Source organism: Peromyscus californicus, unplaced genomic scaffold (genome assembly GCF_007827085.1).
Source record: "Peromyscus californicus insignis strain IS unplaced genomic scaffold, ASM782708v3 Scaffold_5__1_contigs__length_169319896, whole genome shotgun sequence".
In the NCBI taxonomy this organism is placed as follows: Eukaryota; Metazoa; Chordata; class Mammalia; order Rodentia; family Cricetidae; genus Peromyscus; species Peromyscus californicus.
The window spans coordinates 27286476-27314012 of NW_026294573.1; the positions used below are offsets into that span (position 1 = coordinate 27286476).

General features: G+C 50.5%; 2 protein-coding genes across 2 annotated transcripts; both read left to right on the forward strand.

Annotated features, from left to right (window-relative positions):
- Positions 1-8548: 8548 nt before the first annotated feature.
- On the forward strand, positions 8549-9400 carry Gjb3 (gap junction protein beta 3). The gene has a single exon (XM_052718436.1). It carries the CDS (start codon positions 8582-8584, stop codon positions 9398-9400), a length of 819 nt encoding a protein of 272 aa, XP_052574396.1. The 5' UTR covers positions 8549-8581.
- Positions 9401-21266: 11866 nt separating this feature from the next.
- Positions 21267-23822, forward strand: Gja4 (gap junction protein alpha 4). The gene is made up of 2 exons (XM_052716151.1): positions 21267-21375; positions 22267-23822. The coding sequence occupies exon 2, from the start codon at positions 22284-22286 to the stop codon at positions 23283-23285; it is 1002 nt and encodes a 333-aa protein (XP_052572111.1). The 5' UTR covers positions 21267-21375; positions 22267-22283; the 3' UTR covers positions 23286-23822.
- Positions 23823-27537: the final 3715 nt, after the last annotated feature.

Below are 27537 nucleotides of genomic sequence, written 5' to 3' on the forward strand. Positions count from 1 at the left end.
AGTGTTGTGTGCACGTGCATGCACACATGCACACACACACAGATGCACACACACACACACACACACGCACACACATGCATGGGTGTACATGCATGCACACATGCACACACACAGATACACACACACATGCACACACATGCATGGGTGCACATGCATGCACACATGCACACACACACACATGCACACACATGCATGGGTGCACATGCATGCACACATGCACACACACATGCATGGTGTGCACATACAGTCTCTGTACCCTAAGCATGTCATTTACTAGCATTAACCAAGTGTCTGGAGAATTGGCAGGGACATGGCCCAGGGGCTCCCTGCTTCTGTGGATAACCAGAGCACTTTCTAGAGACCGACCTGCTGAGGAAGAGGGTGAGCAAGGACACTCTAGAGAAAGTCACTCAAATAAAGAGGAGGGGCATGTCTCTTGCAGAGCCATGAGCAGCAAGTGAGAAAGCCAGAAGATGGGTGTGAACGTGGCTTGTCTGAGGAATCTCTACATCACAGGGTCCCAAAGGTGTGAGCGAGGAGGTGTCATCAAAGGGACAGTGTGGTGGGACAGGAGACAAAGAAGGAGTTTATTTGTGGCCTTGGAGGCCAACCTCGGGAGAGTGGGTATTAGTCTAAAGCTAATGACAGTCACTGGGAGGTTTTAATAACAACATGATCTGATGGATATCATGAGGTCAGTAACTTGAGGAAATCAGGGCAGATACATTTACATCCATTCTCAGAGTGGCAGAAGCATTTCTAATCAGGACCAAACCCAGAGACCATAAAAAACCATACATCTGACTATATAAAAAAATGTTTAATTCTGCCTGGCAAAAAACTACATATACAATTGGCACCCACTGGCAAAACTTCCACAAAGGATAAGCCCATGCCCAGGAGTTTGCCAGCACAAAACCCAATGGTGTGTGTGTGTGTGTGTGTGTGTGTGTGTGTGTGTGTGTGTGTGTGTGGTGTGTGTGGTGTGTGTGTGGTGTGTGTGGTGTGTGTGGTGTGTGTGGTGTGTGTGTGTGTGTGTGTGTGTGTGTGTGTGTGTGGTGTGTGTGTGGTGTGTGTGTGGTGTGTGTGTGATGTGTGTGTGTGTGTGTGTGTGTGTGTGTGTGTGTGTGTGTGTGCATGAGTGTGGACTTTTTGTTTCGTTTTGTTTTGTTTTGGCATCTTTTTGTCTTATTGGTCTTTTGCTTATTTGTTTTGATTTTTATTTTTGTATTTTTGTAGGGGCCTGTTATTTTGGGTTTTTTTTTGTTGTTGTTGTTCTTTTTGTTCTTAAAAGAGAGAAAAAAGAAAGAACACTGAGTGGGTAGAAAGGCCGAATGGATCTGAGAGGAGTTGGGGGAGGGGACATAATATGATCAAAATATATCACGTAAACTTTTTTAATTTTAAAATGCATGTACAGGGCTGCAGAGATGGCTCAACTGTTAAGAGCACTGGCTGCTCTTCCAGAGGACCCGGGTTCAATTCCCAGCACCCACATGGCAGCTCACAGCTGTCTCCAAGTTCAGTTCCCCAGGATCTGACACCTTCACACCAATGCACATAAAATAAAGTTAAAATACATTTAAAAAAAAACACATATACAAAGTCAAAAGACAATTTTCAAACAGAGGAAATTCTATTTGTATCACAGACATCATTATTTCCTTAATATGTAAAGAATTCCCAAGAAGTAAATACTAAGAAGGCAGTTACCTATAGGAAACGGACTAAGGCAAAGGAAAGTTTACAAGAAGAAAATCCAACAACAAAATGGCTCTTCAGACACTTTCAAAGACTAGGATCTCTCAAGAGAAACACAAAATAGACACAGCAGCCATCATAAAATTGGGTAATGCTTTCTCGTGGCAAGGACTGTGGAAAGAAACCCTGATGTGTCATGGTAATGTGACCAATGCATCCATGGAGAGGACTTGGCAATATCTATCAAAACATTAAACAGTTGAACTCGATGCTGTACTTACATATCTATAGCTGTATAAAATAATGATTATAAATGTTTGTTTAAAAAGGTGAAGTGCAAATGTGAATTTAACAAGTTGTAGATTTTTAACACTGTGCGCAAACTCCTTTGCTACAAATAAATATTTATGCTTCTAAAAAAATAAAGAATAAAAAACATTAAACAGCACATCACTTTAACCCAAAAGCTCCACTTCTGGGAATACAGCTTATAGACACCATTTTAAATGAGTTAGGACTGAGGACATGCTCAGTATGGAAGGCATGAGGACCCTAGTTCAGATCCTCTAGACCCACACACAGTCAGACACAATAGCTTGCCTCTGTAATCCCAGCACTCCTGCAGTGAGATGGGTGTGGAGACAGGACTCCCTGGAAGCTCACTGCCAGCCTAGGATATAAAGCAGTGAATAAGAGACCCTGACCCTGTCTCAGACAAGGTGGAAGTTGAGGACTCACACTCAAGATTGTCCTCTGACCCAGACTCAGGAGCTGGCATGCACTTTCCCATACTCATATGCGAATGCACACATGCATACACACACACACACACACACACACACACACACACACACACACACACACACACGAAAAGAATAGGTCAAATAATATTTGTTCAAAGAGATTTGTTGCAATGGAAGGAGCGATAGAGGGAAGGGATAGGTGGGGAGGGGAAGGAAAGGAGAAGGAGGGGAGGGAGGGAACAGGAGGAGGGGCTGGTAAGTGCTCTGCCGACAGAGCCACACATGCCTAACCCTGAAAGGAAGAGCTGGAAGCGACTTGGAGCATATGATTGCATAAACACGCTTTATCTCTTTAAAACAGCGGAAGAGAGCACTCCGTCTACCGAGATGGACACAGTAGCACACAGAGCACCCGCTCCATGGGTTACAGGAAGGCTCCTCTGTAGTTGACTGAGCACAGGTTGTTCTTAAAGCAGAACCAGAACCTATTAGTCAAGGGACGCGTGGGAAGCCCTGGTTGCACAACCTGGTATTTGTTAGCGCCGGCCAGGAACACGTGAGCGCTTCAGTGAATGGGTGGTGGGGCCCTAGGACGGGGTGAGCTCACCTGGGATGGGAGATGCTGGGCCTGGCCCAGAGCACCCACAGTAGAGCCCTGATGGAAGGCATCCCAGGGACCAGGAAACGGGGAGGGTGTCAAGGAAGCTGGGGGTGGAAGGTGCTCTGAGAAGGAAGGTGTGACCCCCACGGTGACAGCTGCTTCAGAGGGTCAAGGATTTATGACTGTAGGATTTAGCCTGGTGAAGGTCAGAGTGACCTTGACAAGTCTTTTCTAGTGGCACAGCAGGGACAGAAATGTCCCGATGGGTTGAAGAGTGAGCAGGGGGTGAGGAAATGGGGGCGGGAGTTTTGCTCTGAAGTGTAGGGGAGTAATAGGTGATAAGCAGCAGGTGGCAGGGTCAGGGTCCCCCACATCACTCAGCACATTAGCAGAGCCATCTAGAAAGCCCCAGCACCGCCTAGCCACAGTGCTGATAAGGGCCATCCATGTCCATAGCAAGCACAAGATCGCCTCATCCAAAGCCGACTTCATTGAGGTCTCTGGAGCTGGCCCTGTGACTTCTGTGTGGCCCTGAGCACATCACTCCATTTTCTCCTTTAAATTCAGAAATGATGAGAAATATTTCATTTGTATGCTGTAAAAATGGTAAGAAGCACATAGAGGAAGCAGCCTCATCCCAAGAGCACAGCTCAGGGGCACAGGAATCCCTCCAAGTAATAGGACTCGGTAACGGATCCTCCTAACAATGGGTGCCTTTTGTAGATGAGAAGTCAGCACCAATGGATGCAGGCCCGGCAAGTGGGATGAATAGTCACCAGGGTCGGGCAACAGTCATCTCTGTCTAGACAGTGAAGTCTCGGGCAGGGTTGTGACTAAGATCTGGGGATCCCCAGGGAAACACTGGGTTTCCGTTCCTGGGGTGCCAGGGGCTTTCAGGATCCCCGTCCTGGCACACAAAAGAGACTCCGCATTCCTGGTCCCTAGAGCCCAGTTCAGGAGCTCCTCAACCACAGGCCTCCACCCTTTCCAAGCTCTGCCTCCCACCTTGCTCCACACACCCTTGGACAGACTGGATCTTCTGAAATTGCTCCAAGCACCACCCTTGCCCCTAAGAGTTCTTTTCCGGGTTGTGTCCCTTCCGGCTGCCAGCACAGAGTGTGAGCCCCGCAGGACTGTCACAAAGATACATCTGCGTCCCTGCAGATTGTCATCAAGGAAAAAGCAGGGCAGGAAAGCCCCCCCCCCCCCCCCCTGCATCTCTGCCCCCGCAGTGTCCCAACGCAGGGTTGAGACCTTGCAGGAGGCAGTAATCCAGATGGGCGGGCCACAGGCCAGGGTATCCGTGGTAACTAGGCGTGGACTAGGAATCATTTATTGCCATCCGTCCTGTCACGGCATTTAACAGTTTGCAAAGTGTTTTCATGCCCTAATGTCATTGCAGCCTTTGCAACAGCCCTGTCAGTGGCCATCAATGCCCCCATTCCACGCAGGAGCAAGCCGAGGCTCTCGGATCTGCAGCTGCTTCAGGATTAGAACCCCTACCCCTGAGGCAACTCCAGGCTCCTCCCCCGGCCGCCCTTCCTCCACGCTGCCTCTGGCCGTGCTCACCACAAGCCTCACTGAGGCTACAGAGCTAGGCTTGGCTCTGACCTCGTTCCTCCTCTGCTGTGGGTCTTGGGCACGAGGGGCCAGACCCCCACGGTGGCAGCACCGCTGAGCTGACTGTAAGTACCGGGAAGGGGCGGCGACAATCCCGGGCACTGAGCGCCCCTCTCTATGGTGATCCCCTGGTGGGCTGGACTGGAGCCTGCCCACGCGGCCAGGCTAGGGGTGGAGTGCTGCCAGAAGGGCAGTGGAGAGGCACCTTAAACCAACTCTGCCTGCTTCCCACTCACCCCCAACTCACACACGCGCGCGCGAACACACACACACACACACACACACACACACACACACACACAGGTATTCTGGACCCGGCGGCGCCCCTATTCCAGGTCCACAAGCTCCCAAGCTGCCTAGAATGGAAGGAAACTAGAGGCCCCGGGGCCCAAGTGAGGAGCTTTACTTTGGGGGGCCAGCCACAGTGAGGGGTAGAAAGCAAGAGATGGATAGGTTTGGCCCTGCACCTGCATAAAAACGGTTGTTCTTTACTTTGGGGGGCAGCCACAGTGAGGGGTAGAAAGCAAGAGATGGATAGGTTCGGCCCTGCACCTGCATAAAAACGGTTGTTCTGGCAGCTGGAGTTGGGGGGCAACAGTGGATCCAGAACCGGCTCCACCAGTCCACAACAGGGGCTAGGCGGGAAATTCTTTGCAGGTGAGTCTGTCTCGGGGTGTGTCTTAGGAGGGACTAGGCAGCCTCCACCAAGAATGGGGATCCTCAGAGGGGGCTGCTGCAGCCTTAGAGGGTACCGGTGGAAGGAACCCCTCTCCTCCCCCTCCCTCTCCCAGAGCACTCCCCGGGAAGAGCAGACTGGGCGGGAACAGTCGCAGATTCTTGCAGCAAACCAAGATAGGAGATAAGGAACAGGGTTAGCGACTTCACAAAACTCTCGAGTGTCCCCAAGCTGGTAAGTGGCAGTACCAGCTCAGAACTCAGGTGCTAATCTGTGACCCTCCCTAGAGGTCAGGGCTTAGAAAGCGCCCGGAATAAACCCGAGAGGGTCTTCGTGAACTAGGGCTTCCCAGTCACCCCATCTTGTCCAGAACGGAGAGTCTCAAAAGACAGGCCCTGCAGAAGGCAGCAACGCTGAGGAAGCATACCGGGATCTCGCTCCTCCGCAGTCCTGCCCAGCCCTCCCACCGCCTCTCGGCAAACTCAGCTTTCGCCTGTTTACACATCCAGCGTGAATTGAGTACCTACTGTATGCAGAGCGAAACCAAACTTGCTGCAGCTGGAGAGTCAAGCAGGCATGTTAATTGGACAGACAGATGATACGTGAGAACAAAAACAAACCAAAAAAAAAAAAATGAGCAAGACTTAAATTTCAAATTGAGACTGAGCCCTTCCGAGGGGAACGGGAGCAGGCTGACTGGAACAGGTTCAGACCTGAAATAATTTGAAAGGAGACCCTAAGGGGATGTTGGAGCAGAGATATCTAGTTAATGAGTAGGGTCCGGCCACTTAAGGCTCTAGAGGAAGAGCATTCCAGGCAGGAGGAATCAGGCAGGGCCCAAACAGAGAGCAAGGTGAGTGTGTGAGTGTGTGCGGGGTGTGTGTGTGCTGGGTGTGTGTGTGTGTGTGTGTGAGGGCTGAGACTCTGGAGTTGGGAGTTAAGCACCCTGAGAACTAGTGAAGTTTTAAGAAGGAGGGAATATAATCAATTGTGATTTAATGGGCTCCAGAGAATTGCTCAAAGGTCAATGAGGGGACTGTGGCAAGAATATGGGCAAGAATGACGATAGCTTGGGCCAAGGCAGTGGTCCAGCCTCGGAAGCACTCTCGTGCGCACCCAGGTCCACGTGGGCTTGGGGAGAGGTGAATACGCTCACACCCCTAACAACATGCCAATCCCAGGTACACTCAGCAGGTCCACCTGTGAACACCCTCTGAGTCACCCCGAACTGGGAGGAAGATGAGATGGCCTGACCCATCGGCCCTACAAAGCCAGGGCCAACAGCAAACCTAGGGTGGCTAGACTCCCTCAGGCCCTGCTGTCTCTACAGATCATCTGAAATGAGTGCTCTCCCAGGAAACAGACCCAAACCCCTATGCATCTCCCACCTGCTGCAAACCTCCCTCCCGGTCTTGACTACCCCTGACTGTGTGACATTAGCAGGTCTTGGAGAGGGGAAGGTGACTAAACATTTGAGAGCACTGGCTGCTCTTGCTCTTCCAAACCACCTGCGTTTGATCCCCAGCACCCACGTGGCAGGTCACAGCTATCTATAACTACAGTTTCAGGGGAGCTGGTGCCTTATTCCTGCCTCTATCAGCACTATACAGGCACCCATATGGTGCATAGAAATACATGCCGGCAAAACTCATACACCTAAAATAAAATTTAAATAAAAAGAAAAACACGTTCCCAGGTCTCTTCTCCTCGTCCAACTTCGTCTCCTCTTTGTAGAATAGGTTCCCAGCGCCAAGTTCACAGGATGCTTTGGAAACATCAATGAGAGAACAGTTTTCAATATTGTGGCATGGGGCTCGGAATGTAGCTCAGTACTTGCCTAGCATGCCCAGGGCCTGGGGTTCGATCCTCAATACCACATAAAACTGGGCATGGTGTTACACTCCTGCAAAACCAGCACTTAGGGAGCAGAGGATGGAGGATTAGAATTTCAGAGTTATCCCTGGCTACACAAAGAGTTCAAAGTCAGCATCTAAGACGCTGTCTGAAAAGGGAAAGGGGAAAAAATACAAAACAAAAAACCAATGGTCTAGGGTGGGCATCCAGGAAGGGATGGAAGAGCAGGGGCCTAAGTCTAATCCTCTTCATGCAAATTCCTGGCCTGCCTGCTGCACCCTGCAGCCATGAGTCACCAGCATTTATCCAACACTTATCATGCACCCTGTGTGCTTTGCAGTCACTGTCATTTAATTATTGGTTTCTCCACCGATGAGTTGGGAGTAGAGCAGGAGCCACTTCAGGGTGCCCTTACAGAGGGTTAAATGAGGTCCTGAATATGCAGTAAATGGTGTGTGTGTGTGTGTGTGTGTGTGTGTGTGTGTGTGTGTGTCACGGTAAAGGGTCACTGTCCGCAATGCACTCTAGCTCTCACTTTGGGCGGGTTGCCTATTCCAGGCTCAGTGTCTATCTACAGCTTGGGAAGAGTCCTCACCTCTTAGGATCCTGGTGATGACTGACCAAGTCCACCAGAATGAAAAACTCAGTGAGCGTGGCCATGGAGGCGAACACCTTTAACCCCCGCACTTGGGAGGCAGAGTCATTAGTTCCAGGCCAGTCCAGGCTACATTGTAAAACTTGTTTTATATTAAAAAAAAAAAAAAAAATGGAGGGGTAGAGAAATGGCTGAGCCTGAGATACATAGTGAAATTTTGTTTCTCTTCCTTTTCTTTCTTTCTTTCTTCCTTTTCTTTCTTTGTTTCTCTCTCTCTCTCTCTCTCTCTCTCTCTCTCTCTCTCTCTCTCTCTCTCTCTCTCTCTCTCTTAAGAAAACTTCTCGTGATATAGTCCTGGCTGTCCTGAAACTCACTGTGTAGGCCAGGCTGGCCTCGAACTCACAGAGATCCACCTGCCTCTTCCTCCTGAGTGCCGGGGTTAAAGGCGTGCGCCACTGTACCCGGCCTGTTTTGTTTTTTTCTAAAAAAAAAAAGACAGAGCTGGATTGATGGCTGAGCAGTTTAGAGATCTATCAAAGGACCAGAGTTCAGTTCCCAGCACCCACATAGTCTGGTGGCTTACAATGGCCTATTAATGCCAGCTGCAGAGGAACCCACACTCTGTTCTGAACTCTGGTGCGTGCACATGCATAAACAATGACGCATATCCATAAATGAAAAAATAATAATTTTTTAATTTAATAAATAATCATCAAATGAATCGTTAGCATAACGGTTTTCTCCATTATTCCCTCAGGAGGGCACAGCCTCCAGAGCTGTGAGCAGGCACCATGGACTGGAAGAAGCTCCAGGACCTACTGAGCGGCGTGAACCAGTACTCCACGGCATTTGGGCGCATCTGGCTGTCAGTAGTGTTCGTCTTCCGGGTGCTGGTGTACGTGGTGGCGGCTGAGCGTGTGTGGGGTGACGAGCAAAAAGACTTTGATTGCAACACCAGGCAGCCTGGCTGTACCAACGTGTGCTATGACAACTTCTTCCCCATCTCCAACATCCGCCTCTGGGCCCTGCAGCTCATCTTCGTCACGTGTCCCTCCATGTTGGTCATCCTGCACGTAGCCTACCGCGAGGAGCGGGAACGGAAGCATCGCCTGAAGCACGGGGAGCAGTGTGCCAAGCTGTACAGCCACCCCGGCAAGAAGCACGGCGGCCTGTGGTGGACCTACCTGCTCAGCCTCATCTTCAAGCTCATCATTGAATTGGTCTTCCTGTATGTCCTACACACGCTCTGGCATGGCTTTACCATGCCACGTCTGGTGCAGTGTGCCAGTGTGGTACCCTGCCCCAACACCGTGGATTGCTACATCGCTCGGCCCACGGAGAAGAAGGTCTTCACCTACTTCATGGTAGGCGCCTCTGCCGTCTGCATCGTGCTCACCATCTGTGAGATCTGCTACCTCATCTTCCACAGGGTTATGCGAGGCCTGAGCAAGGTCAAGTCTACAAAGAGCAGCAGCTCCCCGAAGTCCTCCAGCCGAGCCTCCACCTGCCGCTGTCACCACAAGCTTCTGGAGAGTGGGGATCTGGAACCAGACGCAGTCCCAGTCGACGCCAAGCCGCAGGCCTCAGCGCCCAATCTGACCCCCATTTGAACCGTGCCCCTGGAGACGGAGTGAAGCAGGGAGGCGCTGCAGGTGGAGGGGTCCTGGGGGGTACTGGGTACCCCCCCACACTTTGAATTCACTAAGCTAGCCAATTCCGTTTGAAGCAGATATTTGTGGGCGCTGGGCTCCGTGCTGGCTACCTGGTATAGGTAACATGGCAAACCCAGCTTCAGAGAGACATTTAGATTGGCAAATCCACTACATGCATGCAAGGGTCTACGTAGCTGAGCTGGTAAGCAGGGCTTCTACCTACCCCAGGGGACTGCCAGGCCAGGCATCTTCTCAGAAAAGCACAGAGGAGGAGGGGCGAGACTCTCCAGAAGAGATAGCAACAGCAAAAAAGAACTGGGGGTCTCAGAGGAGAGGGGCTGGCCCTGGACTGGGGACAGCCAGCCAGAGGGAGTCTCTACTCCCCCACAAGAAGCTGCTCAGTTCCTAGGTGGAATGTTCTGGAGGCCAAAGAGCAAATGTGGAAAGTGGTAGCAGGTCTTGTCATGTCAACTGCTGTTTGGGACACTCAGGGGTCCTCTGGATCCCCTTTCCCAGCCTCCGCCTTCAGGCAGCAGTACTCTCCTTCCTCCAGCAGGGTGCTCAGCCCACCGCACCCTGTGGCCAGGACCTTGGGGGCATGCATGGAATGGGAATACATCCAAGTCAGTTTCCTTTAAGGCAATAAAGTTGTGTTTTATACAATTTGGTTCTTTTCCTCCGTTCTCCCCAACTTCCACCCACAGCTCCCTGAAGTCAGAGGAGGCAGCCCCGGGAATAGGAAAGAGCCCTGGGGCTTGGGGATGAAGCTAGGTTAGGGAGTGTGACCTAGGCTGAAGCTGAGGGTGGGAAAGGGTGCAGTTCCTGGTGGCAGCTGGTGGCAGGGAACCTGGGGGCGGGGAGGACGGACCAGGGGATACACACATTGGGATTCTAGTTGTGGCCACCAGAGGGCGCCACCAGCCTTCCTAAGTTAGACTGATCTGAGCACACACAATCAGTCACTCTCATTACAGATAAATTTGCACTCCGTCACTCAGTCCACATCCCCACCCTGTGTTCACAAAATCCCTGCTACTCATACTCTCACTCATGTACACTCATAGCAGAGTAAGTACATAGCCACTCTAGAGACTGCTCACATCCCAGCCTCACCCAGCAATTCATTCAACTCTGTCCATTTCCCCCGAACTCCCTCACACCAGCCCTAAGAAAGATGCTGGGACAACCTAAGCGGACCTACGCCCAAGGTGCCAGTCCCGGGGAGACAGAAGCACAGACTCTCTGCATTACAGCTCTGTTCACAGCCCCACTCCAAGTACAACCATGACCTGCCGATGAAGAGAATCCAACATCCCAAGCCAGACTAGGATATGAAGCAGAGCCCTGTGCAAGCATAGGCTAACCCTCAGGAACATTTAGTGACCGTTAAAACCAATGCCAAGAGCCAGAAAGTCAGGAGCCAGTGGGCTGACAGCCAACGAAGGCAAAAAGAGGTTAGGGCACCTCGCAAACAGACAGGTTGTGGTTCACCTTTGCTCTCTGTGGCCGTTAAGGAATGGGTGAGTCAGCCCGGTTTAACGGGCTCCGGCTAGGCTGATTGCTCCCTGAACACCCCCCCCCCGAGCGCACCCCGAATTAAATCACTGCCTCATTATTTTACAATATTTACATTATTTCACTTTCACCACTCCACACTTGGATCGAACTTTAAGAACCTCTGCCTTATCATCAATACAATAGGACCTGTGTCAGTTAAGGTCCCAACAGAAAAAGCATGACACATTCACATTAAGTCACTGTGGTAGTTCATGCCTGTAAGCTCAGCACTTGGGAGGTTGAGACTGAAGGATGATGAGTTCAAAGCCAACCTTGGCTTCACACTGAGGTGGTCCTGAGGGGTGGAGGATCGGGGGTGGAGGGTGTTTCCTACAGAGATAGTTTTCAGGATCATGAGTGTGACTGAGGAAAATCAAGGGATACCGCAGTGCCTGTGATGTAATTGTAAACCAGGCAGGGCATAGAATCAGCCAGATGACCAGCTCTGGCCGTGTCTGTGAAGGACTGTCTAGATTAGGTTAACAGTGGGCAGCACCTCAGAAACCAAGGTCCTGGGCTGAAAAAGAAGGAGAGTGTGAGCTGAGCAACCAGCCCTGAGCTTCCTGGCTGAAGTAACCAAGAGTCCTCATATCCCTGCTGCCATATCTTCTTTCCATAACAGATTGCAACCTCGAAGTGAGACAATATAAACCTTTTCCTCCTCAGGTTGCTTTGTGGGCATTTGAAAAGCCACTTGAAAAAAAAAAAAAAAAGAACTTCTCCGGCACCTAGGGAATGGTGCAGTCACCTCGGGTGGGGGTGGGGTTAGTACCAATGTGCTAGTGAGCAGGAGCGAGAGGATGCATTTCGACACACGAGCCAATAATCCCCACCCCCACCGCCTCACTCCCCCACCTCCTGTTAACCTGCCAGTGGCGCTCACTGACCCAGCCCAACCAGAAGGTGGAGCACGAGGGGGCCGGCTGAGTCTGTGGGTGCAGGTGAGTCTCCCAGGGCACAGAGTGGGGTGGGGTAGGGTGGAGAGTAGCTCTGAAGGGCAGAAGGACTCAACTCAGCACTCAGAACGGTTCATTCTAAGAGGACTGCTCCAGAGATCAAAGGAGACACGTAGGTAAAACATTAGCGTAGAGCCGTTGGGGCCAGGAAATGCCTAGGTGTGACTGTGCCTGCAGAGTCTCTGGTGATTGGGCTCTATCTGGGTAGCTCTCTGCCTGGGCTGGGCAGTTAGTTACAAAGGTCCCAGGGAGGAGTGATCTCTACCTGTTTGCTGCTACAGATTTCAGGATTGTCCTTTTTTTTTTTATTTTTAAAAAATTTTTGATCATGTGTGTATATGTCTGGGTGAGGTATGTTTGTTTATGAGTGCAGGTGCCCATGGAGTCCGGAAGAGGGGATCAGATCCCCTGGAGCTAGAGTTACAGTGGCTGTGAGCACTCAGGTCCCCTGCAAGAGCAGCAAGTACCCTTAGCCACTGAGCCATCTCTCCAGCCATGCCCCACTTCCTTTAAAACAAAAACAAAAACACAAGAGTTTCAAATAGCTTCTTAGCCAGCTGTGGCCACTCCCCCTTCCGGGATTTTGTGTGGTTTGAACCTGTGCAAGCTCTGTGCTCTCTGTCATGGTCCCTGTGAGTTCATATGTGCATTAGTCCTGTTGTGTCTGGAGGACACCGTTTCCTTTGGAGTCCTCCACCACTTTTCCTCCATTTCTGCACAGATCCCTAAGCCTTGATGGGAGGATTTGATAAAGACATACCTGCTGGGTCAGGGAAAATCAGTTTTCACCAATGGAGCGTCACTGGGTACATCTGCACATTCCAGGGAAGGCCCCACGCCCAGGAGTACTTGACCAATACAAAAGGAATTCCATGGTTTTTGTGTGCTTTTTGTTTTGTTTTGGAATTTTTGTCTTAATGGTTTAAGTTTGTTTGTTTTGATTTTCTTTTATTGTTTTTGGGTTTTTTTCTTTTTTGGAGAGAGAAAGAACATGACTTTGGGTGGGTAGAGAGATGGGAAGGATCTAGGAGATGTTGGGGGAGGAAAAAAGAATATGATCAAAATATATTGTATGAAAAATTAATAAAAACAAATTTTAAAAAAAGTTTCATGTCCCTCAGGCTAGTCTTGAACTTGCCATGTTGCTGAGGATGACTCTGAACTTCTGGTCCTCTTGTCGCCTCTCCCTGAGTGCTGGGGATACAGGTGTGCATCATCACACCTAGTTTTATGAAATGCTGAGGATCAAACCAAGATCTTTGTGCTTGTGAGGTGTGATGGTTTGAATGAGAATGACCCTCGTGGGCTCATATATGTGAACGTTTGGTCCCTATTTGGTGGACTGTTTTGGAAGGATTAGGAGGTGTGGCCTTGTTGGAGGAAGTGTGTCACGGGGGGGGGGGGGGGGGGGGGGGGGGGGTGCTTTGAGGTTTCAAAAGCCAGGTCTGGTCTCCCTCTCTCTCTGTGCAACTTTCAGATCAGATGTGAGTCCTCGGCTACTTCTCCAGCTTATTCCATGCCTGTCTGCCGCCATGGTGATAACGGACTAACCCACCAAAATTGTAAGCAAGCTTTCTTTTATAAATTGCCTTGGTCATGGTGTTTTGTCACCGCAACAGTGACTAAGACACGAGACAAGCACCTACCAACTGAGCTTCTTTCCCAGCCCCGCCAGCATCTTCCTAGGTAGGTGCCAGATGTCTAACCAAGGGTGGCCCAGAAGTCACAGCAACCAGAAAACATCAACTCTTCCAGGAGGGGACTGAGCTCTTGGCCCTGGTCACATTTCTCCAGGATGGAAGCCAAGCCCACAGAAGGAGGGACATCTTTCGCCTGCTTCCCTGACTCTTGCTGGCAAGTCCATTCCTTTATTGGTATAGAGCCAACTTCTTCAGGATTCCGATGTGTGCTAAAGACTGGCTGAGATATCCAGCCTTGTGGACCAAACAACTACCGGATCATAAGATCTTCCATTGGTAGACGGCCATTGTTGGATTAGGTAAGCCATTCTAATAAATCCCCTTTCTGCATATAGGTAGATTCATTCTCTAAGTTCCGTTCCTCTAGAGAACCCTGACTAATCCAGATGTTGGTACCAGAAGTGGTTCTAAAGCAACAGAATTATAAGGATGATTTTTTTTAAAAGTTATGTGGAATAACTTTGCAATTTGCCAATACCTACAGTTAACAGTTACTGAAGCCTCTCCTGGAAGCTCGGAGAGTGCTGAAAGACCACAGTGTGAACTGTTTTACAAACCTAAGGAGACAAATGCATCTGATTAGCATGATTCACCAATTGTGAGAAGCAACAGATTTGGTGACTCTGTATATAAAGCTTTTGACAGTTTGTGGAAGAATAAGGATGATGCTGGTTGGCTACTAAACTCTTGCCCTCCCTGGATAAATTGACAAAGGAAAATAAGGGGTTCCATGATAAAAATTAACCAGTTTCTAGCATCTCAAAACACAATGAAAAACAATAAACTTGGGGACAAAATTGACCGACTCCAGATGTGGATAAATGTCTAAAGGTTTCTAAGTATGCCCTGGAAGAGGATCTTCTCTCCAGCAGCCACCAAGCTTGAGTTTTAGACAAACCAACGCTTTCATTCTGATCCTGGCTGAATTACAAAGAAAATTCAAGCCCCAGCCTCTGAGGGTGTTAAAGTGGGAGCACTGATTGGTTAAAAAATGGGATCCTGTAAGTTGGAGTAGAGATGTGTGGGAGGGCCCCCATTGAAGTTGAGAACTTTAAACCCTCAGATTCTCAAGAGTTTATCTTACCTGAGGAAGGAGTCTCTCCATCCTCAACAGAAGATATACCCCACCCCTACCCCCACCCACTGAAATATTGCCTTTTCTGCCTTTGACTGAGGAAATTAATCTTTCATTGTCTGCTAAGCCACCAGTGACTTTCTCTAAAGGGGATGCCAGGCAAGACAATACTGACGTCCCTCGGGGCTCACCAATAGTTACCTCTACACCTATAACCAGACTAAAGCAAGCTCCTAGAAAGGAGGTAGAGAGTGCAGTCCATGAGGAGGTACACTATGCTACTAAAGAGCTTAATGAGTTTGCCAACTCATTCAAGCAGAAGTCTGGGGAATGTGTGTGGAAATGGATTTAAGGATTACGATAATGGTACAAGGAACGTAAAACTGGATCAGGCTGAGTTTATTGAGACGGATCCTCTATGTGGAGATTCTAAGTTTAATATGGAAGCTTGCACAGTTTTTAAAAAGTGTCAAATTTTGTTTGAATGGTTGGATAAAGCTTTTGTCAAAGGATGGCCTAGTGAAAAGGAGTTGGAGGTGCCTGATATCCCTTGACTTAGTGTTGATGAAGGGATTTTAAGACTCAGGGAAACAGCAAGGCTAGAGTGGGTACACTGTGTAAAACCTAATCCTCCACAATGGGAAGGTCCAGAAGACATGCCCTTCACTAATCCTGTGAGATGCATAATGGTGAGAGTGTGCCAGCACATTTGAAGAGCTTTGCTGTTGCCCTTTTCCTGTGCCAGACCTTAGGGTTGAAGACACTGCTGCTCAATTGGATGAATCAAATACAGTGGGTTTAATTGGGACCCAAAATAGCAGGGGCCAGGTGGTAGCACTGAATCACCAAAGGCAAAGCGATCGGAGTTATCATAATGGGCAGCAGAGACGAAGCAACGTTCATAATAGCCTGACCTGTGATACGCAGCAAAGGCAAAGTGATTTTTATAGTGGCCTGACTTTTGGTACTGGCTAATCAATCATGGTGTTTCCAGACATGAAATATATAAGATGCCTTCTGAATTTTTGCCCAGCCCTGTGCATCGAGCCTTTGACAGAGATGTTCTGAGGCAGTCTGCACACTGATCCACCCGGAGCTTGTATCTAGCCGCTGTTCACAAATCCCCAGTGACAATCACTATTGCCACCAGGTGGCACTCATATCCCCTTGGAGTGCGCCTCTCCCTACCTCCCCTTCGCAGACACAAGGGGAGTTACAGCAGGCCTCCCTCATTCCTGCACTTAATAGGAAATTTCAAGTCGTCTCCAAGTCTGAGTCTACGGCACATGGTCACCACGCTCTTCAGCCCCAGATGAACAAGAGGTCTTCATTCATTCTAGAACAAACCCCTGTGTTGTATATGGACACAATTTGTGTTATCCTCCCCAGCTTCCAAATTCATACATTGAACTCCTGCCCCCAGGGTGATGGTATTAGGCAGTGGGCCTTTGGGAGATGTTTGAGTTATCAGGGTAGAGCCCTGTCAAGCGGGATTAGTGTCCTTATAAAAAGAGATACAGGGAAAGCCCAGCGTGGTGATACCCACCTACAACACCAGCACTTGAGAGGCTGAGGCAGGAGGATCATCAGTTTGAGGACAGTCTTGTCCATGCTGTGAGACTCTCAAAAATATAAACAAAAACAAAAAGGTGTGGGATGAGTTGGAGGTGTAGTTCAGTTGGTCAAGAGCTTGCTTAGCATGCATGAAACCCTGGGCTTAATCTCCAGGTCCCCACAAAACTGAGTGTAATGGTACAACCTCGTAATCTTAGCACTCAGTAGGAAGAGGTCGAAGAGCTGAGGTCATCCTCAGCTACATATGGAGTTTGAGGGCAGTATGGCCACAGGAGACCGTTGAAAAGGGGAGAGGAAGTGGGGGGGGGTCTTTCTGTCATGTGACTATGTAAGTCAGCTATCCTTTACCAAGAACCTGGCCATGCTGCATAGCTCCTGATCTCCCACTTTCAGACCTTCATGGAAGGAACATTTTGGTTTAAGCCACTGAGACTCTGGTATTCTGTTTATAGCAGCCCCAGCTAGTTAAGACACCCCCTTGTCTCCTGCTCCTGACCCTGGGAGACTGACTGGAGAGGAACTGAGAACACGGGAACATTGGGGAGTTGCATTCATAGATGGCGGGGGGAGGGGGCACAGTGGAGCCAGGAATCACTGTAGGATGGATGTGACCACTGGGACAGCAGAAGCAGACCTGAGAATGCCGCCACCTGAGCAGGCTCAACACAGTTCAAGGTGTCTGCATGTGTCACCCCCACAGTTTATTCCCAACACAGCCTGGGGTGGGGGACAGGCTGCAAAGCCAAAGTGAGACCACAGCATTCCTCTGCCTCAAACTGTCAGAGTCTGAGTATCTGCCCCACCCCACAATTTACCTTTCACCTTCCTGTGCGCCTCTTTATTACCTGTCCCAGCCATGTAGACCTCCTCACTGCACCTCAGGGAGGAAACACCAGGCACACCCCTGCCTCGGGGATTTTATACCCAGGTTCTCTCCATCTGGAATGCCTAGGCAACCACGGACCTTCCTTCTTCACGGCTCAGCCTCAATGGCAGCTGTTAGGTGAAAATTTCTCGTCTATGGGAACTTAAAATTGGATGCTCTGAGTCCCCCTACAGTATTTGCCCCTCAGCATGAATCACTAACTCATCTTTTATTTCATTGTCTTCTCTGTCCTTCCCACAGCTGGAAAGTAAAGTTCAGGAGGCTAAGAAGCTCTGTGTCCTCTGCTTGCTCACAGTGTCTGGACAGTGTTACAGAACCACAAGGTACTCGGTAAGCACACGTCGAATTGGTAAAGTCATCTACAGGCCTGCTACCCTGCTTTGTGCTGCCTGCTGGCCCTTAAGAAGCTCCCAGTGTAATGGAGCAGGGGGAGTAAAGAAAAGGGGATTCAATGGGTACCACTTCCACGTGGCAAGATGAAAAGTTCTGGAGAGCTGTTGCATAGCAACGTGAATATACTTGATACGTGTTGAAGCTAACTCAGCTGAGATGCAGGTTTTATGATGATAGATGTGTGTGTGTGTGTGTGTGTGTGTGTGTGTGTGTGTGTGTGTGTGCGCACGCGTGGGTGTGTAAAATGAGGCCCTCTTACACACACATACTGCATCTGTGTTAAAGATGTCCTACCAGGCTGACTGATTAGAATTGTGATTGTGGGGAGCTGAAATGTTAGAGGTCTCAAGTCAAATTATCTTCTCTTTCGCACCCCTAAAAGCCATGTATTGCCCACCTCTGCATTTGCCCTAACGTCCTTGTGCCAATTAGGTAATATGACTGGAATATACAGACTCCTAGCTTCTACCAACCCAAAGGCTAAGAGTGTTCTGATTGCATCTGGGGCCTGTAGTACGGAATCCTCTGCTTGGCCAAGACCCAGCCGCCTGATGTTTCCACCGATGTATTCTTAAAACACTTTGCTCTGTTACTATAAAAACCTCATGAAATTGTTACCATGTTAGAACACGATATTTGGGGTAACTTAAGAGCGAGTTCCCAGGCCATGGCCACTCATATTTGGCTCCAGAATAAATAAACCATCTCTTATTCCCTTTGGAATAAGAGCTGTGTTTTGATTGAGACGAGATCTTGTGCAGTATAGGCTAGCCTATGACTGTCAGTCCTCCTCATGAATGCTAGAACGACTAGTCTATGCCACACACACACACACACACACACACACACACACACATATATATAGTGTATGTATATGTTAAATCATACATGTTATAAATAAATATTTATATACCATATATATTATTACATATATTAACTACAACTAAAGAGATTTAAACAATGAATTGCAGGGCAGAGGCACACCTAACCCAGTGGAGGCCAGCAAGAGGACTTCTGGGGAAGAGGACATCTGAGCAATGACCTGAGAGACTAGAGAGACCTACATGTGAGGGTGCTCCAGGAAGATACAGTGCCACGTACAAAGGCAAGAGCACACAGAGACCCCATAGTTAGAACAACTGGATGGGGCAGTGACAGGGTGACAGAGTGCTAAGGTCACAGGCCAAGGCCTGGGAAGTGAAAAGTGCAGACCCTGCCCTGAAGGCAGGAAAGGCCATAGCAGGGTTTGAAACAGGGTGACTTTATAGCCAAAGTTCTATGAAAATGTGGCCACTGAGTGGCTCAAGGGCCTGGAGGCTAGGAGACCACTGAGGTGACCTCGCAGGTCACTGAGTCAGTGGCAGCCTGAACAGGGGAGGAGGGAGAAGACTGGGGATCTAAGAACACTTTCCCTCAGAATGACTGACTTATGGACATTGTATTGGTTGGTCTCTACTTCTTCCTCCGTGAAACCTGATCTTGGAGTTCATAAGGGAGGGGTTGGAGGTGGGTAAGAGCAACCTTGGCATCACCCCCACAGTCCTCAACTAGCTCCCTGCCCCCTTCCCAGGGAACAGTATGGGAGTACAACCTTCAAAAGCACCAGGCCCAACCCCAAAGGCAACTCAGCGGAGCAGCTACTGGAGCAGAGGCTGTCTTGGGGGCGTGGTAAGAGCCCAGTTCCCATGCCCTCCAGGGTCAGAACTAAGTGGCCACAGTTGTCCCCTTTGGAATCCCAGGAGGCTCAGTTCAGCCCAGCCTACCCTGGCCCTGAGAGGTCTGGAAGGGAAAGTCAGCTCAGTCTGATCCTCAGACAGCAATCACGCTGGTCTGCGTCAGAACCCACCCACTAGCTGCCCCCTCCCAGGAGGCCCTGGGGGGTGCAAGGGTACAATCCTGTTTGGAGCTGGGACTTCCACCAGCCCTAGGCTTCCTACCCACCTGCCACCTTCCTTTCCCCTAGCTGCCCTAGACCCTGCCAGTCCTCCACTCTGACCTCCCCTGGCTTTCCTGCCCTCTCCCGGAACAACACAGATCCTTTCTGCCAGGTTTTGTGATGTTTTTGTTTGTTTAGCGGGTTGGTCATACTCGCAATAATAGAGACTGAAACCTTGGGCCCTTTACAAGCCAGGCAAGTGCTCTACTACTGAACTACGCCCACCAGACTTCTTCCTTTCAACTTTTTGAGACAAATGTCTTCCTAAGTTTCTCAGACTGGCCTTGAACTAACTAACTAATCCCCCCCCCCATCTCATGTATCCCAAACTGGCTTCAAATTCACTGCGGAGAAGAGAATGACCATGAACTTCTGACCCTCCAGCCTCCACCTCCTGAGAGGTTACAGGCATGTGCCACCACACCTGATCCATATGCTAGGGCTAGAACCAATGCTTTGTAAGTACTGGGCAAGCACTCTACCAATTGGGCTACATCCCCAGCACCATAGCACTGAAATTTTAATCCCTCTACCTCAACCTCTCAAGTGGCTAGGATTACAGGCCTGTGCCACAATGCCTGGGTATTTCCTTTGTTGGTTGTTTGTTTATTTGTTTAGACAGGTTCCCACTATCCCAGGTTGGCCTGGAACTCTTGCTCTGCCTATCTTAGCATCCCAAATTCAGGGCTTACAGCACAGTGGTTTCGGGTACTCACTCTGACCTTCTGGACCAATGGCACACTAAGTGCTTTGACTGAATTTCCCATCAGCCTTCCAAAGCAGGCATATTTCTAACCTTATTCTGTATGGGGAAAATGGAGACATGCCGAAGGGCAGAGGAGGCAACAGATGTCTGACCCTCTCTACTCTGATAAGGGTCACGTCTGGGTCTCCCAACTTTTTCTGAGCGTTAGCCCCAGCACCAGCCAGACCTGGTAGCTCCAGGATGGGCTCCAGAGCAGTGGTGCTGCTCTGCACTGTCTGATTTACTCAGCCCCTAACCACACCCTGTGATGCCCTGGTTCTACCACAGAGGACCCCACATTTACACTTTTACTGCTACCCAAGGGCTTACCTGCTCCATTTCTGCACCTAGGAAGAAGTGGGGCAGGAAGCCAGGCCTGGCTAGTTTATTCTGGTTTTCTCATCTGCAAGGTGGGTCCTCCTTAATCCCATGCTCTTCATTCACAGTGAAACCTGAGTGAATGACAGAGCTCTGCTTGCCTCCAAATTCCTTTGAAAGGCTTCTCTCCCTTTTAGAGACATCAGCTGGGATCCAGCTAAGGGACTGGGATCCACCCCTCACCCCCACCCCTAGTCTTTAAGGACTCTAGGGAGTTCCTAGGTGACTTCTGATGGTATATCCCTCCCAGAACAGGCAAAGCAGAGACCCCTAGATCCACCGGATTATAGGAAGGGGGAAGTCTCACCCCTCTCCAGTGTGAGTCCAGTGTCTACTAAGCCCGGCACACTGAGTCTCTCTCTTACCCCACCCACTCCTCACAGCCTCGGGACCAGGTGTCAGATCTGCCAGCTCTCGCTAAAAACCCGCTCCCTACAAAGGACGAGGACTGAACCCTGGGAGAGCGCAGGCTGGAAGATCAGCGGGAATAAACAAGAGGATTTCCATCTCCCGCAACACAAGCAGCTCGATCTGGGCGTGTCCTGGGAAGTCTGTCCCGCCCAGTCCCCGCCCCCTGCTCCCCAGAGCCCTCCCGCTGGCGTTTCCTGCTCTAAGGCCGCAGCTGCGCGCTATTTAAGGCGTCTGGCGGGAGGCGCGGTCCCGCAGGATTCCCGCAGGAGCAGCTTCGGCCACGGTCGTCCCCTCCACCTGGGCCAGCTGGGCAAGCAGGCGGTGAGTTCGGGGAGCTGGGAATGCGAATCACTCCACTCCTGGGGGCTGAGGCTTGCTTGCCCGGAGCGCCAGACACGATGCGAGCCACCAGCGGCGCTCACCTAGCTTGCCTATAGCCAGGCTCTGTGCTCAGCGCCCTTCCCTCTTATTTCATTGAATCCCTCCAGAGAGACTGGAAGGTTACTTATCCAAATCCCCAGCTAATGAGAGAAGGAAGCAAGATTTGAATGTAGGTCTGATAGTACCTGCTTTACTTCTAGGAGAAGCACCCACCCACTCCCAAACACACACCCTAAAATGTTCTGGGAACCTTGGGCCCCCCACTCTGCTATGGTCATTTCTTTTAAGGGTCTAAAATGACTGCACCAGTCTCGGAGGGAAATGGGATGGAGGCAAAGGCTAAGACCAGGTGTAGCCACTAAAGTCACAGGTGGTCTTTTGCTGGCAGGTGAATCAAATGCCCCTGGCTTCTACGCCCTCACCCCATCTTCCCTCACCCCCACCCCCACCGGCAAGTGCAAAGATTACAGTGAGGCACTCTCATTTTAAATGAGGCATGGAAGGTGGGAATAGGGACCCCTGATAACCTGGAGATGACATCTCGCTCCATCCCTACTGTCCCGGTGTAACCAGCCTTGAACAAAAGGGAGGAAGGGTATGGCATAGCTGTGTGACCTTGGACAAGTCCCTCAACTGGTCTGTTTCCATAGGAACCTCTAGTTAATCCAGACCTCTTTGGGATGTGGTCGTCCTTGGGCACTGACCCGTGAAAGAAGGCACAAATGTGTGATTAACACTGGCAGACCTCCTGTGGGCTTCCATCTAGGAGGAGCTGAGAGAGGCGTTGTGCTGCCCAGCTGATGGCTGTCTGACCCCTGTCTTCCCACAGAGAGAGAGGCCCTGGAAACATGGGTGACTGGGGCTTCCTGGAGAAGCTGCTAGACCAGGTCCAGGAGCACTCGACTGTGGTGGGCAAGATCTGGCTGACCGTGCTCTTCATCTTCCGCATCCTGATCCTGGGCCTCGCTGGCGAGTCGGTGTGGGGCGATGAGCAGTCTGATTTTGAGTGTAACACGGCCCAGCCAGGCTGCACCAACGTCTGCTATGACCAGGCTTTCCCCATCTCCCACATCCGATACTGGGTGCTGCAGTTCCTCTTCGTCAGCACGCCCACCCTGATCTACCTGGGCCACGTCATTTACCTGTCTCGGCGGGAAGAGCGATTGCGGCAGAAAGAGGGAGAGCTCCGGGCGCTGGCGTCCAAGGACCTACAAGTAGAGCGGGCCCTGGCTGCCATAGAACACCAGATGGCCAAGATCTCGGTGGCGGAAGACGGTCGTCTTCGGATTCGTGGGGCGCTCATGGGTACCTATGTGGTCAGTGTGCTGTGCAAAAGCGTGCTGGAGGCGGGCTTCCTCTACGGCCAGTGGCGCCTCTACGGCTGGACCATGGAGCCCGTGTTTGTGTGCCAGCGTGCCCCCTGCCCCCACCTCGTGAACTGCTATGTCTCTCGACCCACAGAGAAGACCATCTTCATCATCTTCATGCTGGTGGTGGGAGTCATTTCCCTGGTGCTCAACCTGCTGGAACTGGCACACCTGCTGTGTCGGTGCGTCTGCCGGGGGATAAAGGCACGCAAGGACCACGACACACCCCCAGCCCAGAGTGGCGCTTCAGACCCTTACCCTGAACAGGTTTTTTTCTACCTCCCCATGGGCGAGGGACCCTCGTCCCCGCCATGTCCCACCTACAATGGGCTCTCATCCACGGAGCAAAACTGGGCCAACTTGACCACCGAGGAGAGGCTGACCTCTTCCAGGCCTCCTCCCTTCGAAAATCCAGCCCCTCAGGGTGGCCGGAAGCCCCCTAGTCGTCCCAACAGCTCTGCATCTAAGAAGCAGTATGTGTAGGGGTCTGGGGTTCGTGTCACCCAACAGAGAGGTCCTGAGAAGTGTGTCCACCTTGGACGCCTCTCCGGTGGCCCCTCCTCAAAGGCACTTGGGAGACAACTGGGGCAGAGAGGTGGACACTCACTGGGCAGAGGACCTGACTATGGGTGGTTCTGGAATAGTTGGAGCCTTTGTGATGACCAGGGGACACTGTGGCTTCTTTCCAGAATGTGATTCTGCCCAGACGCAGTCCCAGCAGGTGGGGAGTGCTCCTGGCTCAGGGTGATCGGGGGTCCCTCTGATCCTTTTCACCTGATCCGGAGGGACTCAAAGCCAACTGGACTTGTTGGGACTCCCCATCAGACCGAACCCTGGGTTTTCATCACACCCTGCCCTCCTGGGGAAAGGCTGATGCAGGCTGCTGGCTCGGCTTCATCACCTGGACAGACATGGCCTGCGCTGGATCTGGCCCTTTCCGGGGGACCCGGTTGGTGTCTTCTTTCTGTCGCTCCTCGTCACACTGTTTATATTTCTAAAATAAACGGGACTCGATCATAAGTCAGGTGTGTACTGATGCTGTCCTGGCTGCCTGGGGCAGGGGGAGGGAGGGAGGCAGGCAGTTATTTTGCCCAGGCTTCCTTTTTTCCTAGTCTTCTATCATCTGCCTTTCATCTCCACAGCCCACCTCCAGTCAGCACCCTAAACCCTCAGAGCAAATCCTCCCTCTCAACACTGAGTCCTCATCACTCTCCCTTTTGAAACACCCCGGGTCCTGGCCTCTTTTCACCCACTCCCACATCCTGTCTACTGTCCTGTTAATCAGCTACCCGTTAACTGGTGGCCAAAACCATGCCTGTCTGGTACCTCCGCCTACTGTCCCCTGCAGTGTCCCCCCTGACTAAACATTTTGCTCCCAAGCATGCCTGTCACCAAGACCTTCATATTCTAAATGAAACTCGCCCCATATGTGTCCTTCCCACCTCACTGTGGGTGCCTGAGGGCTTTTAAAGGGAGGGTTAAGAGTAAGTTGTGTGTTTCCTAAACCCTTTCTAGTCAGCCTCTGAGAAGGAGCAGTCCAAGGGCCTAGATCTTAGCTCCTGTCTGTATATCCAGAACTCACTGGGGAGACCATGCCATGGCAGTGCGGAAGGTCCTCTTCCTACTCTGCCGCTCCCTGGAGCCTCTAAGTGTCTGGAGACCCGAAAAGGTCAGAGCACTGGTTCAGGAGCAGTAAGAAGAGCCTTCACACCTGGTTCCTAAGTTTGTTGTTCCCACCTGTGCCAGCCACGTGGCCTGACGTCAATCAAGTCTGAGTCGCTATTTTTCTCTAAAAACCACATAACCAGGCTGAGGATGGGGCTCGGTTGATAAGAGTTCTGCCCGGCATGAGCAGGGCCCCGGGTTGGCTCACCAGCATCCCATAATCTCAGCATGGTGTTAAACGCCTGTCATCTCACTTAGCACTTGGGAGGTGAAGGCAGGGGGATCAGACGTTCAAGGTCATCTTTGGCTATATAGGGAGTTTGAGTCCAGTCTCCCCTTCCTCACAAAGGATATGAAATAAAATAAGCGAAAGTATGTGGCTGCCTGGCTCGGCAGAGTCAAGCAACAGAATTCATCTCACACTTTGCCGCAAGGCCAGGAACATAACATCTGTCCTCCTCCAGGAAGACTTCCCTGACTTCAGCAGCAATGGCCACTACCTCTCAGGGTCTGGACCACTGCTCAGAACACATCTGTCTCACTGAGTCTCTAAACGTTGCCACAGAGACACTTGTATTCCCCTAGAGGCCCAGATCTGACAGTGAAGTGAGAGCTGAAGCTGAAAGGGCACAAAGAAGCAGATCTATTGAAGGCCTGACCCGGGAGGCTGAGTCCCTTCCCAGCTGAGAGGTCAAAGGCTGTAGGCAGGCTCTCAGAGCCACCGGAAGAGTCTGAGGCCCTGGAAGCCTGTTTTCTGTACCTCCTGCCACCCGGTTTGGAAAGGTGGTGGCAGAGATTTAATGAAAGGTGAGCATCCTGGCCTTGAGCTCACTTTCTCTGAAGTTGATGTGGGGGCTGGGGTGCAGCTGGGCCTCAGGGAAAACAGGGACTGGGACCTAAACCGGCAGCTACAGAAACACAGGGCAGAGGAGCTGAGGGTGGGGATGGGGCCTCCGATGGGGCCGTGGGATGGGGAGGGGCGGTGTGCATGAGGACTTTGCAGTGAAGAGCATGAAAGGTTCCATCCCACCTGCCTTTGATGGGCAAAGCCACTGTAACCATGGTAACAAAATACTGGAAAAGGGTAGCTAAGAAGATACAAATGTATCTGTCACAGTGCTGGACCCTGGAAGTTCAAGCTCCAAAGTTGCCTGGGGCTGTGGGTGAGAATCCCTTTACACCTTTCTCCTGGCTCCTGGTAGTTTTTTGAACATCTTTCTGTTTTGTTTTGTTTTTTTTTTAGGATTCTAGAAGCATCAGCCCCATCTTCATAGGCTGTTCTCCCTCTCCTTACATCTCTCTTCCCCCTAACACCCCTGTGTGTGTGAATGTATTCATATTGGATCTGATCCAAAGACGTCATTTCAATTTTATTATTTCCGGGAAAGACCCTTTTCCCAGATAAGTTTATATTTTGAGAGCCTGAGGATTAAGACTTCAGCATATCTTTGAAGGAAGATACAGTTTGACTCCACCAATACCCTGCTGATTCCCTCACTTCCAAACAAGGGTCCAGAAGGCAGGGGAGAATGTACTGACATATGCAAAACTCAGTGTTCTCCTTGAGGGTGGGGCTGGATAGTAACTTTACATCATTTGATTTCCTTTGCTCCCTTATTCCCACCTGTCCCTCCCCAGAGTCCACCAAGACCTAAGTAGCTCTGGGTCCCAGAAAGAGCACCATCCAGGGCAGGAGACTTGGTGTCCGCTGCCCATCTCTCACACTCACTATGTTTCTGTCCATTCTCTGGGCCTCAGTTTCTCCCTGTGAAATGACTGGGCTGAGTGAGAAATGGGATAGTTAGACATGAGGAATGTGTCACAGTCCCTGGTCTGAAGCTCATGAGTGACATGTTATTTTGCGTGAGTCAGAATAGACGCAAGGTTATGTAATAAAAAGATGAATTCCAGTCACTTGGATTCACCACTGTGGCCTTCCTGGGGAGGCCAGAGAAGTGCAGGGTTATACGGAGTACACGTAAACAAAACGGGGGGCTGTGTCAAGCTGGGCAATATCAAAACTTCCTGATTTAAGTGTGCTGGCTGACTGGTCACTGGGTTGCTGACCTCATGATTCTTTTTTCTTGTTTGTCTTTGATTTTTGTTGTTTGTTTGGTTTGGTTTTTGTGAGAAAGGGTCACTCAGTAATCCAGGCTGACCTGGATCATCTACAGTGATCCACTGCTGGATTAGAATAAGTGTAAAGAAACACGTGTAAAAAGGCCACAATAAAACCCGTTACTTTGTATGTTAACTTCAAAAATAAAAGATATGGCCGGACATGGTGGTGCATGCCTTTCATCTGCACTCTCCTGGCAGAGGCAGGCAGATCTCAGAGTTCTAGGCCGGCCTTGTCTACATAGCAAGTTCCAGACCAGCCAGGTTCAATACCCAGCATCCACATCAGGCAGCTCACAAGTGCCTCTAACTTCAATTCCAGGAGATCTGACACCTTCTGGCCTCCACAGGTACTATACACAAATATATATATAAGAGAGAGAGAGAGAGTCATCCCTTTACATATTCTTTCATGCTTATGCTCACATAAAATGAGAAGAACAGTGTGGCCATGTTCTGTGTTCTGCCTTTTCCTCCTCCTTTGAATCCCAACCTTCCCCCACATTGTTAAATGCCTTTGGAAACACAGCTTAGGTCAGGGGCTCGATCGGTAGCTCCTTAACCAGAACTCCAGAATTGGACCTCTGATGCTCCCAACTCATGTTCGTCTGTGCTAAATGGCACTGTGATATTGATGCTGCGCAGACCTGCTTTCCCGGTTCCTTTCTTTGAAAGAAAGAGCTTCCAAGAAGTGAAGTGAAAGGAAGGGTCGGAATTTATGAGATTGCAAACGGAAAGAAATTTAGGGGCTTTCTTTCTGGTAATGAAAGTAAGTCACTGTAGATGACCCAGAAACAGGGACGCACGATAATTACGCGAAGTGACAAGGGTGGTCCTCAAGTGGGTGGAGATGGAGCTGTCCAAAAGGAGACTGAGCCCAGGGAGCCAGACCCAGGGATCCCCTCCTCTATGGAGCAGGCGTGGCCACCCCTCCCCCACACCCCCTCCCCCA

What these genes read in the sequence shown, in the direction of transcription:
- Gjb3 (XM_052718436.1), top strand. Translation starts at nt 8,582, where the DNA reads ATGGACTGGAAGAAGCTCCAGGACCTACTGAGCGGCGTGAACCAGTAC.
- Gja4 (XM_052716151.1), top strand. Translation starts at nt 22,284, where the DNA reads ATGGGTGACTGGGGCTTCCTGGAGAAGCTGCTAGACCAGGTCCAGGAG.